This window comes from Ruditapes philippinarum, unplaced genomic scaffold (genome assembly GCF_026571515.1).
Source record: "Ruditapes philippinarum isolate M1 unplaced genomic scaffold, ASM2657151v2 ctg3401_1_1_1_1, whole genome shotgun sequence".
NCBI classification, from domain to species: Eukaryota; Metazoa; Mollusca; class Bivalvia; order Venerida; family Veneridae; genus Ruditapes; species Ruditapes philippinarum.
Window position 1 is genome coordinate 57394 of NW_026859473.1, and position 18699 is coordinate 76092.

An 18699-nucleotide genomic window follows, 5' to 3' on the forward strand; every position below is an offset into this window, starting at 1 on the left:
AGATTATTTTAGTAGAAACAAATATTGGGAAATATTACATTGTTACAGTACATACAACAGTATTGTATTTGCACACGCAATTTTATTGTGTGTTAACGCAAATAGAGAATATAAGATTTGCAAGAATAAGATTACCATTATGTTATATTTTGTGATGTGTAAACATAACACAACATGTATTTACCTTGAAGTACAACATTTATATAAGCATCGGAAGAGGTGATATTAGTCACTACATTCCCAGCAATACAATTGTACTTGTCATAAGAATCAATTTCTGTAACGTTTAAAACGGTCAGAATATTGAAACCTTCTCCTGGGATAATCGTATCATTCTTCAGCCAAATAAAATCAGGTTCCGGATCGCCTATAGCATTGCAGAATAATGATACATCGCTGCCGTATAAGACAGTCTGATTGTGAAGCTGTTTTACAAACGTCGGAGCCTCTGAGCAAAATAAATTCATACTGACAAGCCTGTTAATGTTAAAGAGAACATACTCAAATGCGGATGCAGTATCAATTATAGAGGAAGATTCGTTCTGAAATGTTTGAATCAGTAAACTTTCAAGATCAAGAATTGACTGTTGGATGTTTGATATATTTGGAATAGTTTCTGATTCATAAAGAACGTACAAGTTGGAAATAGCGTAAAATATGCAGTCCTGGAAGTCTTCGCATTCGGATTCATTGAAATAATTCCTTGTCATATTTTTCATCGACGTAAACCAGGCATTTTGATAATCAATTGTCTCAACAGATTTCATTTCATCATCCACGCTTTTACTTGAAACACTTACCGCCGACTTAATTTCAATAAGCAGTGGATCTTCAGCAGCTGCCGTTTTTGTATCATTGATTGCTTTGTCAATGTCATTATCTGTCATATTGTAATCCACAGCAGCATATTCGCTACTTATCCCGACGCTGTCACTTGTCATGTTTTCAGATGGTACATTTATACTGCTAAACTCTTGTAGCTGCCTCTTTACATTGTCAACTTCTCCGATGTAAGCTTTCGAATCATTTACAACTTCTTGCAAAGAATTGAAAGAGTCTTGCATAAAGCTCTGTATCAATGTTATTGTTAAACATTTTTCCCTATATAATTCTACTCTACTCCCAGAATCACTCTCTTCTGATCCACGAAAGCCACTGATATTTTTACTCAAATCAATCGTTTCATCAAGGTTATTTAAGGTATTGTTAACATCATCCGATTCCCGAATTTTGCGAAGCAACACATGCATTCTTGATGAGGCATCGAACTCTATATCTCTACGTTTACGACCAGAAAATATTCCGCCAAAAGTATCAATTATAGCTTTAATTGTTGCCCGTGCTGCCTGCCAAATACTCTGCAATATGTTTTTAAAATTTATTTTTAATTTAATTTCGGTCCAGCCGAGCTTAAATGCATTCACTTCACATGAAACTTCAAATACAGGAAGATCTTTGGTTGACATTTTTATATCGAATCCACAGTTTTTAACATCTATTCTCGTTTTCAAGCCATACTCTATGACAAATTGAAGAACTTCAGCCGCAGCGCCGATGACAATTTTGACTGCTTCTAAAGCAATTTTTGCTGCCTCTAAAACGCCTTTTGCTACATCAAGGCCAATTTTTGCTAATTCTAAAATTCCTTCTGCCACAACCAAAACAACACGAGATTTATCTACTACGAACTGAGCAACTGAAACAGCTGCTATAGCAACATCATATGCAAGCATCGCAGCCCTTACAAATATTTTTGCAAGTTCTAGTACAATATAAGCTGCAGCTCGAATGATCCAGCAAGCTATATTTGCCAGGACGCAAAATGGATCTGGAAAACTTATCATACAACTTGTGAATTTGCAGCATGGATAAGGTATCTTTACAAACCAAACTTTCTTAAAGCAAATTCTACATTTAATGCCAGGTATGCAAACTTTTTTGCATGTCCTTATTTTACACAAATTATTGATATTTCGCTGTGCTTTTTCCAATTTTTGTATTGCTTCACGCAGAGGCCCCTTTGCATTTTCAAGGTTTTGCTTTGTTTGTTCAAGTTTTTCTACAGCATTGTCAAAAACAACGTTTGCAGCTCTGACGTCTTTTTGCTTTTTGTCTAACCAATCTTGTGCTTTAGTTAATCCATTTTGTGCTGAAGTGAGTGCGTTTTGCACCTGAGTTAACCGTTTTTGTGCTTCATCCGATATCATCCGGATAACTTTCTTCAAAGCATCCAAGTAACTGCTTTGAAAAGAAGAACTTTCTGTTTGTACCTGTCGACGATGTCTTTGATAATACTGATTGCGGAGTGGTACCAATGATGTTTCCATGATGTAATCACGGCGTTTCCTTGCTTTTGCAACAAATCGTCCACGAAGATGAAAAGTCAGTTCATCCCAGTCTTTCCCTACCTCCGCTTCAACGTCTATTTGAGCTAAGAAAATGTCCCAGATGTTTCCTTCTAAATAAAAATATAGGCCTTTTATGCTTATAAAAAGATCTCCAGTTACTTTTATACCTAGCATTTTTATATGTGCCTGCAAATGCAAGAGAACAGTTGACGAAGTTGTCGAAAGTGCAATGCCTAAACCTGCTCCTTTCTCATATTTAAGAAATTTTCCAAATTTGTATTCTTTTGAAACCCTTCCTAGAACTCGCACAGCATTTTCCCCATCCAGTAATTTCTTAACGGCTTCAAAACGGCTACATCTAAAAAGGTCTCCACTTGAATATATCAATTCAAAGTCGAATCCAGCGAATTTTAAACTTTAAAAAGTCCAGTCTGAGGTGAACTTCAATCCAAAGCCCGTGTAGTTTCCAACAGAAGATACAATATTATCACTTATAATTTTCGTTATATTTCTGACACTATCCTCTATCATTTTGACATGATCATCTAGTAGTTTTACAAACTGATCTTTCGATTCATTTATAACAAATTCAGTTCTATCTTTTAAAACAATAAGTGCTGACCTTATATGTTCTAGGTTTTTGTGGATACCATTGATATCTTTGATCAGCTCTTTATAGTCTCCAGTAAACAAATCATTTAAATGTACGTGTATTTTTGTCTTAATTATATTTAAAGAATCTTTTATTTGTACAACAACTGTTTCAATTGTATTTGAAACAGCGAGTTCGATATTAAACAATCCTTCGTTAAGTATTTCTGTGGTTTTGTTTAAGAAATTGTCAAGTTTTAGTATATCGTTTGCTATACTAAACCGTATTCCTTCTAAAGGATTATCTTTTGGATCTGTGTTCATAAACAAATGAACACGATTTAATGAAGAAATTTCTTTCAGAAAAGGTATTCCCTTAAATGGGTTTAATTCAACCATTACTGAGAGATACAATCCTTCTGGGTTTGAACCATCACCACACCATTGACGACTTGAACCTTAGAAATAGAGATGTTTATGATACACACTATCATATAGCGCATGTTTTAGCAGACGACAGTATCTTCAGAGGGGAATGGACTCAATTGTTTACTTAATAAAAATACTACACTTATCAGTTTAAATCTGTTTAACCATTTAAATAATTAAATGAATAAAACTAAAAATAAAACACAAGACAGTACTTGAAACAAAATAATTTATGTTTAATTCATTTTGATTTTTTGCTGATATGCATTACTTAAAGAATTTACCTCCGATAGAAATATATGCATTTGCAGTAGATGTAAGCAATGGAAGGGTCACGGAACGTTCCTTGCCAAATAAATCAAATCGGAGAATAGGTGACAAAGATAGTTGGATATCGATAAATCCTGTCCACTCTTCTACAAACATTGATGTTAATATCTACAAATTAAAACAGTCAGTCATTTAGATTAAATCAAAATAAAAACCAATCACAACAACAATAAAACAAAAACAAAAATAACATCATCATCATCATCATTATCATCATCATTATCATCATCATCAACAACAACAACAACAAAACATCAAATAAATGCCGAACTGTTGATGTTAGCATCTACAAATTACAGAAAGCGCACTGCAATGGAAACAAATATCACAAGGAGATCGAACGTTTGTGTCCACATCTTATTATTTTGTGTGTCCACATCTTCTAAGACAACTATAGCATTATCACATTTGTTTAATGTACTTATGAAGATATTCCTATTTCATGGAAACCGCACCATTTTGAAAAGCATGCCCCTGAAAAGTGCTAACGGCGGCTGAGCACACAACTTTGCGCTTGGACGGCTTCCAGTCCCATACTATACAAGTATCATGTGATTGACCACTCGTTTTATTATAAACAAAGATTTGTGCAAATATTAAATTAACTATATAAAATTATTCATTTTACCCATATGAATAGGAAACATTATTACGTCAATGTTTTGCACGTTATCGGTATATAAAATATTATGCAACTTTTACAACGAAGCTTACCGACATGCCAGCATAATAACGATGGTTACTTGGAATTCTTTTAATGATAATAGAAATTTGTTGTAGTGTATACACTAATAGATATTTCGGCATTGTTTGGCACATAACGCTAGAAATGTTTATATTTCCCTTCATTCTTATGTTTCGTATACAACATTTAAATATTACATAAAATAACATTTTCTGCATGAAATATTATTGAATATATTGAAATATAGATTGATGTTATAAATAACTGCCGGTTATTTTACACAATAACTTTCGTTAATCAATTATAAGGGGCGTCCGTGGTCGAGTGGGTAATGTCGTTGACTTGCAACTAATTGCCCCTCACCGCCGACAAGGATTTTCGATTATTTCATGTGAGGAAAATATTGAATAAGCTGACTGACGGCGTTTCAATTCAAATGACTGTTTATGCCTGAACATATGCATGGAAGGGTACCTGAGGTCTTCCCCCCAGTAAAGTCAGAAGAACGACATATATCCTTTCTCCCTGTCGATTCAACGTAAAACCCATCCAATGAAAATAATCAATACAAGTTATATATTTTTGTTAACATGAATCGATGTACTGTTTGTTTGACCTACACACATAAAATGTTTGTGTATCCATGATATGATAATAGAAATAAAAGTACGGTTCAATGATTGGGATGGCACTTACCCATTTGTAACAATTAAAATGACATAACATAATAACAGAGTGCATAATCAAAGACACCAGGTTTGGGTCGCAAAATTAAAATCTAAAATAAATGAAACACAGAACAGACCACTCACTGTTTGAATGCTTGGAACACCAAAATAAATATCAGCGTTTCCTTCAACTGTAAAATGTTTGTCATATTTGCTGATCTCACCACCTATCCAGACATTTACATTTGGCTGAAATCTTCATAAAAACATTAAAACAGTTTAAACAACGCAAACGCTAGATATAAGAGCAAGTCAAAAATATATGAGTAGATATTCATTCACAATCAAATCGATAAAAGGCTTACACAGAAAGATGTGTTTGATATGTCCTTGACAATATAATCTGTATAAGATTTCAAAGGATTCGTAAATGTGCCAAGAATTTAACAAAAAAAAATGAGATCATTAGATTCCTGACCGTAGAGCTACGGATATTACTCTACCACCTTACATATTGCATGCTGGTAAATATTTAAGAGAAAAAAAGATAAGCAATGACAGAATGACATATATAAGATCCGTACATAATTTTGAACGTTATACAGGACGGCCAATTCAATTACTGTATGCCTGAAAGAGACAAAAGCAGCAGTAACTCGCATGAGATTTTATATTGACTAGCTATTTAGATAGGTAGAACCTCTTTATCGCTTTTTACGTTATTTCGTCTTAAAATGATACTCAACTACAATCAATAAAAAAATGCGACTTCTCTTATAGTTAAGATAAATGCATTGTGTCAAGCATACGGTGTAAACATTGTGTCTCCATTCCAGAGTTGTCCAGATAAAGTGTGGTAATTTGCATTTATCCCTTTCAAAAGTGAAATGCCGATTCCTCTCGGACGAATGTGCAAGTTTTGTCTATTCTTTAGCGCTTGGAACATGCTAATGTCTAATAACATATCTCGGGAACCATCTGGTATCATCAAAAACACTGTCCCGCCGTTATGTTGGCAAAGGTCGACAATCAAGCAAAATCGTCTCGAACTAAATGGTTTTGGTATGTCTATTACATCCCCGAATATGTTGAGCTTAAATCCTGTACTAAACCTAAATACCGTGTATAAATGATTTGAGATAACTGGTGCACCGTCACACCACGACACATCATCCATGTCTTTCCCATAAACGAGAGTAGTTTTTGTATCTTGAATAGACAATATCTCAGTTCTTGATTTTTCAAATCTTAGCCAGGAAGGAATTGCAGTAAAAAGCGAGAACAATAAAGTATTCATAAAGGAGTCCATACTTATGAAATCGAATATATCACTTTCAACAAGTTCAAACGCTGCACAAACATCGTCTGTTTTTCCACTTTCCATTATTGCTCCTTCAGTCAATTCGTACAGCGACCCATACTTTAACGTAAACTCGTCATTTCGTTTAATCACCTCAAGTCCCTTTAGTGATATTGGCACAGAGAAATTGTTTACGTTAGCAAAGACAACACCGTGTGTAAACATCACGTCTTGATCAACATGTAGTTTATACCAGTGCGTTGTAGAGCTTAAATAGATTGTAATGTCATTTCCATCTACGCATTGGGCAAGCGTTACAGTGAAACACGCTTTCGGCAGGAGCTGTCGAGGAATTTCGAGTCGTTCAAACACAGTCTGGGTTTCTTCTTCCCCTAAAGTAAATCATCAAACGCTAGCTAGTTACAAGGTTCACGTATATAACCAGCTTATCGAATATCCCATTAGTCTTAATTAGTTCCTTTAAAGATGTAAGTGATATCAAATTTACAAAATTTCCAATTTTCCCTTACTTTGTTAACAACAATTTAAGTTTCACATTTTCCAGCTTATCTGAAAAGGTCACAATATTTGTAACAATATAGACGATATAATACGAAGTTCTTGTATACACGTTTTCAAAGTTTTTCATCGTGTTTTTAATAAATTTTGTCTATTAGTGATTATTGCTAAAATTTTAACAATCCAACTCAAGCTGCATAATTGTTAAGCAAGTCATATTCTTAATATTGAACAACGTTTATGATCCATCGACTTACCTCCAAAACACGAGAAACCATCCTCGCTTAGCTCTCGATTCCCTGAACAACTGCAGTAAAACGAACCTTCTGAGTTTGTGCATACATCTTGACAACCCCCATTTGCAAAATCGCACTCATTAATATCTAGAAGTTAACCAATATAGATTAAAATAGACTGAACTTTATTTGATCTGTATCAAATTTTTAATAAGCATGGCTTGTGCTGCCGATTTAAGTAAAGCCATTTCAAAATATTTCAGCAATTTCCAAACTGACAACCTTTCTGATTCGTGTATTCAATGAGTTGTAAATTGAAACACAAAATGTCTATTTACTGTAATTAATGTAATTTACACGTATAGCAATTTAATAGTATAAAATTCGTCGAAATTCTATGTTCATTACAACCATCAGAATGATTTTAAAGACATTATATTCGGTTTTGTAAATTTCAAAGCAATGCAGTGTTCATTCGACATCTTTCGACACACCCATGTTATATAAATCTTGCATTTACTGTCAGACTTGGCGATACCTTTCGTCTCACTGACATATAAACAATTATCAATTTTGATAAATTCGATTTTCCATTGCTTTAACTGTACAACGCCAAATGTAACTCAGCAATTTGATCGGATAAAACATTGTATCTTTAGGTATATATCATAGAAATGTTATTTTGATAAACGTCTAATTTAGCTAGATATGTTAAAAGCCAGCCTTGACAAGATGACATCAATCGTTGGAGCATGCAACATTTTAACCGTTGACGTGTTGAGCTATATAATTATAAGATTCTTAGTTTGACTAGGGAAAGTTCTTAACCGATAAATTGTGATAATAAATGAACAAAGAAATGTTATTTTGGTGACAAAACGTTCTTGTGACCATAGTAAAACGGAGTTTTAATGGTCAATTGGTTTGAACTTTTTTCAAATATATAAATGTGAAGTTGCAAAAGGACGAAATCAATATGCCGATGACTGACGAAAAATTCGAACATTAGAAAAATAGACTTTTAGAAAAGGTTTGAACATTGCGCCGTCTCTAGAGCGGCTATATGCTTCATAAATTGCACGAACGTGAAATGTTTTCAGAATATGTTCAATGATTAAAAGATCAGTAAATATTACGCTGTTAGATCTGAGGAATGTAGAGTATGTTTGCCAATCAGTCAGTCATCATAAAGCACCGATAAACTGTATTTTAAGAGGAATTTGCTCACCTGTTTCGCAGTGTTTGCCGCGGAAACCTGTGTCACAAGTACACGTGTATTTATTCAACCCATCAACACATGTACCTTTATTCATGCATACAACACCTTCACAGTCATCAACGTCTGTAATTTAATTAAGAATTTGCTCTTTTTTCTATTGACAACATTTGTTGAAGAAAATGTCAGAAAATACTTAAAGTTCTTCCGTTTTAAATCATTATATACAATTACATTTTCATTAAATGTCCAGATGAAGTTGATAATTATAGACAGATGCGCCCTTTTCCTTTTCGTCTTTGTTTTATTTCTCGCTTTATTTCTGTGTCCTGATGATTTGATATACACGCTTTAAAATTAAGTTCAGTTACATTTTAGGGGCGTCCGTGGCCGAGTGGTTAAGGTCGTTGACTTCAAACCACTTGCCCCTCACCGCTGTGGGTTCGAATCCCGACAGGGACTTTGGAGTCTTTCATGTGAGGAAGCTATCCAGCTAGCTAACGGAACGTCGGTGGTTCTACTCAGGTGCCCGTTCTTGCATGAAATAATGCACGGAAGGGCATCCTCCACCAGTAAAGCTGGAACGTCGCGATATGACCTATACTGTGTCGATGTGACGTAAAACACAAAACAAACAAAAACAAATACATTTTAGCCTGTTCGCATATCGAATTCATACTTGCAGATGAATGAAGGTATCTGGACACAATCATGAACACTTTGAAGCTAAAATTTATTACTAGTTACGTTTCAGTGGAAAGGTTTAAGTTAGAAAAATATAACGATCATATATTTATCAGGTAAAAATGGAAATTCTTATTAAATTATAGAATTTTATAAACACATCTATTTCACCTTACTCTTATGTTACCGTAAACTATTATATGAAATTCATTTTAAACTGTATGTGACCGAAGGAAATGGTAGTGAAATGTCGAAATGGTAGTGAAATGTCGACAAACATATTTTGGTGGCTAAAACACAATCTTAAATCAATGATATGTAGTGAGATCAAGTGAGGTGTGTATCTCTGTCCATTAAAATCGCATATTATTTTATAAATTCATACTCACCTATACAAGAAATACCTTCTGTGTTAAGGTTGAAACCACTATTACAACTACACTTGAAGGACCCATCTGTGTTGTCACAAATTTGAGAGCATAATGCAATTGACTCCATGCATTCGTCTATATCTATATGAATAAAAAAGTTGTTTTCTTCATTTATTAATACATACCTATAACAGAACACTAACGCACGCACGCACATACACACAAGTTTAATAAACAGTATATATTTTCATTGGTATGAATGCATTCATCATTAACTTAATATAGATTATAAACAAGAAACAAAATACAAAGTTGCATAGAATAATAGTATGTAATAAGCACGTACATAATTTAAAAAGTTAAAGTTATTCGTAACAAAGTAAAAACATCATAAACTTAGATGTATATTGTTAGTTATAAAGATTTATGACTGCTTCTCTGGTCCTAAATAAACGAGTGCTTGCATAAATAGCCCGAGCCCGATCCGCTAGGCGAAAAAATATATTTTAAACCACCGTTTTTACAGGGCATATCATTGCAGGAATTTATGAGGATTTCATAATGCAGCAAACTTACTTTCTTTCAAAAAACGTAGAGATTTCTGCAAAAAAAATTATCATCCGTGTATTTAGTTTATATAGAATAGAGAAAATCAAAATCCCTAAAGAAAGTTCAACACAACATAATTGAAAATGTTGCAGGCTCTGTTTGATTGAGCCTGTTCATGGCCGGTACTGTAAAGTGCAAACTGCAGTCCACGCCCCTAGCATCGGCTTAAGCAGAATTCAACATTTAAACATGAAATGGTAAAATTTTGAATTTAGAACACCCGCGGCGATTATCATGGAACCTTCAACGTGACACTTCCGTGCCATTCCATGAAAAGCGGCGTATGGTCCCCAAAGTAATAGGAAGCATGTGCCCTAAACGATAAAACAATGGGCAGAACTAAATAAAATGGAATTTTGAAAGGGGATCAGAGGTTATGAAGCCTGCATGTCACAGATAAGACGTCAAAAGACAAAGTTAAAAAGCAGGCAACATATCCTAAGGGTGATTCAACAATTATTCAAGTAGAAACATTGGGAACCACCCAACTAGAAAATTGCCGAAAAAGTTAAAAACTAAAAATACCCACAAGAACATCGATAGTGTCGTGCTGAACGATCTTTAAGGATCGGAAATATAACATCTCTGATTGAAAGCAGGCAACATATCTAAGGGTCACGATTTACCAATGAGTAGCAAATATGCAGTATGATACACACTTATTACATAAGGACTTGGAAAACACTTCAGGTATCAAATTTGTTGTTGTTTTTTTTTTCATTCTTTAAATATTCATTGCGAAATCTAGTAACTTACCTTCATATATTTATAAACGTATCACTTACCTTCACACACTTCGCTATCTGTACTTGAAAACACAGCTTTGTATCCGATTTGATATTCACACCTGTGTGAACCTGGCTCATTTATACATGTTTGAGCACAGCCGCCGTTTCGAGTGTCGCACTCATTCACGTCTTGATAATATAAACATAAGCTTTCAAAAAAATGAGAATAAAGATCAACATCGCAAAGCAATGTTCACAGAAAGCAGCCCCCTACACAATAAGTTCAAACTAACACCTTGATGATTTCATGTATCTTAAGACGAAATCTTATTTTGGTCTAGCTTAGTACAGTGGATCAGTTCATTTGCTTCTTATTGCTATAATAGGAAACCAACAAGAAAATTCAGAACTTTCTTTTGACAGAGAAAACAAACAAATGTATTATCAGCCGGTGGTTCTACAACAGGAAAGCTAGGATATCACCCTAATACTGTGTTGGTGAATCACAAAATAGAAAAACGGCAGTGAAATAGACAAAATGACAAGCGGAAACGAAGAATTACATAGTAACCTCTTTTTCATTTGTGATGACTTTAATTTAACTTAATATTAAAGTTGCCATTTCACATAGTGATAATCTAAAGCTATAAACTGGAAAACAAGCAAAAAAAAATATAAAGAAGACGGAAACAACCTTTGCAGGAATACCCGGTAATGTCAGTGATATAGCCAGGGTCGCAGTAACATGTGTAAGACCCAGGGATGTTGTTGCAGTAACCATCACATTTGGCTGTTCCTTCAACACACTCGTCGACATCTAGTCATAAATTAAATAATATATAGTTGATGATTGATCATTATCATGAATGGAGTCCTATTCTAAAATGTACATCTTATACTATAAATATTTTTACTTTCAAGCTTAAAACAAATATCATCTTAGCGCGTATTACAGATCTATCTTATAGATTATAAAAACAGAAAGAAAACTATATCAACTGTTTTTAAACAGTTTTTGATATTTGATTTGTTTTCCATTTTTATCAAACAAAGCCGTTAGCTCTCAAATTTCCTAGATTATGTGTAAACGTAAGCTCTTTTAATGTATAAGTAATATACCTTCACACGACCGTCTGTCGACACCTAAAGTATATCCAGTATTACATGAGCATGTAAAGGAACCTTCAGTGTTTGTACATTTATGAGAACAAGCTGCTGTTCCGAGCATGCATTCATCCACATCTAAAACATTTCAAAACTAACAATCACAATGAATTATTAAAAAACTGGTTTGGTTACATATACGTGCTTAAAATTCAGTGTTTCATAATTTATCAATATTAAAAAACAACATTTTTTAAGAAACACAGTGCGTTCTGTATGACTTACCGTTACATGATCGTCCGTCAGTACCAAATGTGTATCCTGTCCTACAGCTACAAGAGAAGGATCCGACATTGTTGTTGCATTTGTGACTACATCCTCCATTGTTGACATTGCATTCGTTTATGTCTTATTATAAAATAACATAGTAATAACAGAAGCTATTTATTGATATATTGCTAAACATTTTTACTAAACACAGTTATAAATTAATGCCTTAGTACTAAATAAAATATTCGGAATATTAAAATGTCCAGCAATATAGGTCGACCATTTAGTACGAAAAATCACAGGGTATAAAGTCACTCTAAAGAACAATATTTTAATTTTCTTAGATGCCGTTAATTATGAAAATGAATACAAATAATCAAAATTATTGATACTATATTTGTAGACAAAACTACAAAAAAACAAGGACATGAAGAATGATATAAAACGTATTCCTCTTACATTTAAGTCATTCTTTCAGATTCAATGCACATATATATTCCATATGTTTAATTTAGATATTGCAATATTAAATGTAATTTGATCATACCCTATTTAGTTTTCTATTCATAAAAATGTTACAATTAAAGAAAAATCATTATATATAAAATACTACAATCTGTTATGTTGAAGCAAAATAGATGCATTAAATGTAGACATTGCTATTTAAGCAAACAAGAATTCTGTAAACATATTCTATTACGTTCATGTAAGAAGCATTTGGTAGATTCTGATATCGTATAAGTAGTCCATGGCCGAGTGATTAAGGCCGATGCTTTCAAACCACTTCGCCTTCCAGTTGGACTTGGATTATTTCATACGAGTAAGCTCTCCAAGTAACTAACATAGCGTTTGTGGTTCTACTCAGCTCATGCCTGAAACAAAACATGGGTGGGCGCTTGATGTCTTCCTGTACCAGAAAAGCTGAAATTTGAAGCTATGTCCTACGTAGCCACGACGAATTATGCATATACTACGTTAAATACCTTGACATGACTTGAGATCCGAGGTCAGTGTAAAGCCTGCTCTACATGTACAACGGTAAGAGCCATGAGTATTGACACAATTGTGTTGACAACCGTGACCGCTGCTGCTGCATTCGTTGATATCTTTAAAGAAAATGTAGATTATAACTATAAGAAAAAGTCATACGTCTACTTTAATTTCATTCTTTGTATCTGAAATCCATATTTAAATGGCTATGCTGCCGACTTGTTCTTATTGCTTGTATCGGTTTTGTTACGTCGGCATTTTAACTTGTGATGAAAATGGTTTCTCTACTGATCAGGAAAAGTAACCGCTAGCGGGAACTGGAATAATCCTCTGTTTTTAATTTTCTTTAATTGAACTTTTGAGATTGAAACATTAAAAACTGCTTCATCTCCTTTCATGGTAGGGGTACTAATGGGTGATGCAAGATAACTTTATAGACTCATTTATTGTAAAGATAATGAGTGATTACTGTAGAAATGTCGCTTACATTTATCACCTTTGAGATATTTTTAAAACTTTCCAATTAATTCACATGGAAAATAAAATGATGCTAGACACGGGTAATCTAGTCTGGATCTTATATTTAACTAAAGAGGCATTTCCTATACTAGGATACCAAGGAGATTAATGTGATTTTGTTGTAGTAAAATCAAAGTTCAACATTAGAATGATGGACTTTTTAACAATGACACATTTACAATGACATCTTTAATAAATTTCTACGATGCGGTTGTTCTTTTTGACGTATCGTTTTTCATTTTAATTTAGTGAATATTATACCATTTTGACTTGAGTGTCACCGACAGACGACATATTGATAGCCGATGTTAATGTGACCTTCTGTCGGTGAAAATCACATCATATCCAATGACTCCTTAGTCAATAATTGTTTTATTATGAATAGGCTAAGAATTAAAATGAAATCACATAAATACAACCTTATACTTGTACAACTTTTGCCGCGAGAAAAAAGACGCACGTGTCAGGCGTGCAAAGACTATGCGAAGGCTTCCATACAAAAGTAATTCAAGTTGATAGTAGCCTTAAAGTATAATAGTAAAGTGATAATATTTTAATCGAGAAATATGTAATGAATAACAAAACGCAACAATTATTTTGTTAATGCGCACGCTTAATTAACAGTCATTGAATACGAGTCTCGAACTATTTTTTTTAGACTCGGCCAGTGAATATGATACTTAACACTATGAATTTGATTTTATAAAAAAGTTCTGTTGACTACTGTTTAGACGAAAGAGAGTGCAGCTATATTTAGATCAAATTATAAAGCAAAATATATAAAATATATCGGGTATATAATACATCATTGTTTTGGTATAACGTCAACATTTAAAACAAGTTAAAAGTCATTGACATTCATTACCATTACACCTTGGCGAGGAGAAGCCACGTGGACATCTACACATGTCTGGAGATTGGCATGTACCACCGTTAGGACACGAATATGACCCAAAACACGAAGCTATACAAATGATAAAGTATAACTTTACAATAGTTTATACCTATGATGATAAACTCATAGAACAGTGATTCATGACATACTCGCCACTCACATTTTATTTTTCGGAAAGATACATTACTTTTGTGTCAGCTTTTAATTTGAACAAATAAGATTCGGCAGTTAGGATAGACTATCAACAGAGAAAATCTTAACACACATTGATTTTAGTTGTTTGTTTAACAAGCTGTACTAATTTGTGAACATGTATTCGTTTTACATGATTTTTACAATAAATTTCAGAGCAAATGATTTTAACAACTTACGGGTGCTACAGCTACTTCCGGAATAGCCCAAACAGCATTCATTTCTATAGCATGTTTGTGCACATTGCTTGTAAACGGTTCTGTATATAATTAAAATGAATTTTTGAAACATTAAAAGGTAATTTATAGTATGCTCTACAAAAACACAATAACATATGCAGTTATAAAATGTTGTTTTTATGTAAGCATCATAAAACATAAACTCTGTTGTATATTATCTGGAAGAATTTAATATAATTATAATTCAGATGCCAAATATAGTTGTTCAGTATAATATATGAGTACACTCATATTTATGCTTAATTAGCATAGGGCACAATAAAAAACACTTTCTTAGATTGATAACGTTTTACTGAAGGAAATTAGGTTTGGCAGTATTTTGTCCATGGCTGAATAAGAACATTAAATATTCCAGCAATTACAAATACATGTAGTATGATATTGACAATTACAAAAGTCATGTACATATTATAATATTATATGAATAAAGCCCAAATTATGGAGGCCATATTGCTGATTTTACTCCGGACAGTCGGAAGTGACATAAATTGTTCCGGATATCGGAAGCTTGATATGTTTATTCAGATATAATCTATTACAATTATATTTTGAAAAAGAGACAATGTGTTGACAAATGAAATTTTAAAATTCAGAAGACGCCTGACTTGAAAAGGGCGATTACTAGCATAAATATGAACATAATGACATGCCAGGGTTGTCTCCCTTCTAGTCAACTGCAGAGTACGTATAATGAATGCTTATAATTATGAAAGAAATTTCTGCAACCACTGATGTAAGATTTTCCCCGCCCGCACTTCTATCAGAACAGATATCACAAGAGGAAACATGACAATTTACCAAGTGATGGTCAAACGCGATTACTCACCTGCGCATCTTGCCTTACTAATATTTAACATAAGCAAACATTATTGAATGCATTAAAACGAAGCATATGAGAATAAAACGAATGGTTATGATATTTACCGAGATTTGGCACATCTGCTCAACCACAAAAATCCGCATCCTGTGTAATAAGTCTGCGAAGTTAAACATGATCCTTGACAGGAGTACGTTGTCCTGCAGTAGCCGGCATAGATGCCCCTTAACAAGGAAACACAATGGTGAAATAATAATGCCAATAAGAACCATATAATTATCACGTTAATTATCTGACTAGCTAGTTAGTGACCATGTAAACACTATAAATAATAGATATCTATCAGACTAACTAAATATTTCTTTTCTGTTAGATAAATAACAAATACGCATCTAACTTCAAAAAATCTAAAAAGTGCCAACAAAACTCCCAACACTTACCAGTTAAATAAGAGATAAATGTCTGGTCATCTATATAATTTTGTATGTTTATTAACCTTACGTAATTATCTGTATAACTAGCTAAATTTTCAGTTAATAGATAATGCGAAATGTTTCGGACATATCAATTGCGTTTCTTCTATTTAATCTGTTAACTGAAAATTTAACTAGTTGCGCAACATGACCTTAAAATGAAGTGTTTTGTAAAAAAATCTAGAAACAAAGTGAAGCATTAATCACACCAAAATTACATGGAAATTGTAGACTCAATTTGATTGAGTTTGTACATGAGAGATAACGATTAAGTGTAACATCCCTCATGCCCCCTAGCACCGCTTGAGCGGTACTAAATTCGTAATACACGATTTGAGCTCAAGCGAACGAACAATTGCACTTATTATCGATTTTCAATTTAATTCTGGACCTATTTCTTTTCCATGTTTTCTCATTATCTTTTTCACATTTCACCCGTTTTAAGTTCCCCGGGTGTTCTATGAGAGATTTTCAAATAATCTAAGGAAACAAATTCTTAAGATACTTTCATTCTAATCCTGTTCTTTTAAAGAATACTTGAAATGATTTGTATACTTTGTAAAATGTAGCATGTATATATGTATATTCTGAGAAAAAAATATGTTTATACTAATTAACATATTTTGAGTTTTTTTTATTTTGTGTTAATTGTTATTTAAAAAGAAAGACTACTCTATCGACCTTGTTTTAGTTTAGTATTAATATTTGCATAAGACATAGTGTGTCGCTTGTAGCAGTCAGTCATGTCATATCCCTCTAAAAGTTAGGGCTATTCTTTGTGTAATGAGATTTGTTGGTCATTTTGATATGAAGTAGACCTATGTCTACAGAAACCTTTTCGATTTGTATTTACTGTTCGTTTTTTACGTACATGCATGCGCGTGAAATTATATTTTATGCCAATGCATATTTCGTTTCATTGCTTAAATATATATAAATTTTTGCTTCATTGCTCAGCAATACTGCAGATGTGGATAACCCATTTCATTTCATTATATTTACCTAAACAGACCAACGGACGTGTCTAGCTTTGAACAATAACGCCCGTCTATAAAACCAAACAAATATACCTTTGACAGACACAATAAAAGACTTTTAAATTCATTGTCGATATTTATAGAATAATAACACCTTTATTGTTTAAAAATATATAATCTTTAGAAACGTAAGCTTGAATGGATTTCAAAGGATTTGTAAAGTGATATTTAAAGTTATAATTAGTTCTTTACAGTATACACTTTTTTCTCCTTTGTACTTGAGACACATTGAGATAAAAATGAAATGGAAATGGATAATCATTATTGTGCATATCCCAATTATTCATTTTTTTTTGAAAAAGATTAAAATGAAAATTTAAAGAGTGACCAAATTACAAAATTGAAAATTTCAGAAGAGACTTTCATATTAGCTTTTGCTTTCTGTTTAATCCGGATAAATATGTTATAAGTTATGTATAAATTGAAATTGGTTTGTACACATTTATGTGAATTGAAATTCTTGTAGGTTCGAATTGTATAACCTATATATATGGACGGCATGAAACACATGTTTAAGCACATCATTTAAATACGAACCTGGTGTGAAAAAGTATGTTTATTTTACAAAAAAGAAGTTCCTATGTCTAAGATTACAGTCCTAAAGTTATATTTACACAAGGATCACATACACTTGCGCGCACATACGCACACGCGGCCACACCCATAAAGTAAAAAGGTAAATCTGTGCAAAACAGGGTTAAGCAAAGCCGATTACTGATGACAAAACATACCATGACTTTTAGTTGTGTACAAAAAGAGATTTTTCCCGATATGCAGCGTCTGTACCTCCAAAAAATCGTTATATCGACCGACGTCCGGCCACGTGACAATCGGACGGCAGCAGATGAAAATTTTGCTCAACGGGCGGGCGCCGTCGAGTTTTAAGTACAACTTAAAAGCTAACCGCGTCCGGACGATATTTTATTCGTGGTCAGTGTGTTGTAAAGAAAATATCGACGTATCGCCGAGCGATATATTTTCGATCGGACGTTTTTTTTTCATTCAAAAATACCGTCCAAATTTAAAGGCAGCGGTGGAAAATTGCCAGGGCTGCGCCCGGCGCCCAAATAGACATAAGTTGGCGAACGATTACCGCCCGCACTAGGATGAATCATGCATATTTTTTTTCGTCCGGCGATCCTGCGGCTTGAGATTGTTGTAAGTTCGGCTTGAGTTTGTTTTAGTTGCCTAAAATGAATTTGTGATTTCCTTTTGAATCAACATGTACTTTATGGTCGAGCAATAACGTCTACGCTGATTATAATTAAGGCAAAGGCAAACTACAATTGTTGCATTATTTGCATGTATCAGATTTAAAATCACCTTTAGTTTGCGAAATCGTCAAAGCGCTGATGTTATAAAAATCGTTAAATTGGGCAGCGGCCATTTTATTTGTGACCTAGGCATGAATTCAAAGGAAAAAAACAGATGTATACTAGGTCGAACTAA

The 18699-nt window shown here is 33.4% G+C and overlaps 1 protein-coding gene across 1 annotated transcript in view; it reads right to left on the reverse strand.

The window, feature by feature from the left end:
- LOC132756625 (uncharacterized) overlaps nucleotides 1-18699 on the reverse strand; it is a 45082-nt gene that overhangs the window by 14510 nt on the left and 11873 nt on the right. Inside the window, 15 exon segments of the mRNA XM_060747745.1 lie at nucleotides 185-3397; nucleotides 3653-3806; nucleotides 5196-5307; nucleotides 5861-6743; nucleotides 7128-7253; nucleotides 8335-8448; nucleotides 9396-9518; nucleotides 10772-10903; nucleotides 11409-11531; nucleotides 11834-11956; nucleotides 12104-12226; nucleotides 13072-13194; nucleotides 14463-14561; nucleotides 14864-14943; nucleotides 15848-15964. Of these exon segments, the coding sequence (XP_060603728.1) occupies nucleotides 185-3397; nucleotides 3653-3806; nucleotides 5196-5307; nucleotides 5861-6743; nucleotides 7128-7253; nucleotides 8335-8448; nucleotides 9396-9518; nucleotides 10772-10903; nucleotides 11409-11531; nucleotides 11834-11956; nucleotides 12104-12226; nucleotides 13072-13194; nucleotides 14463-14561; nucleotides 14864-14943; nucleotides 15848-15964 (5645 nt within the window).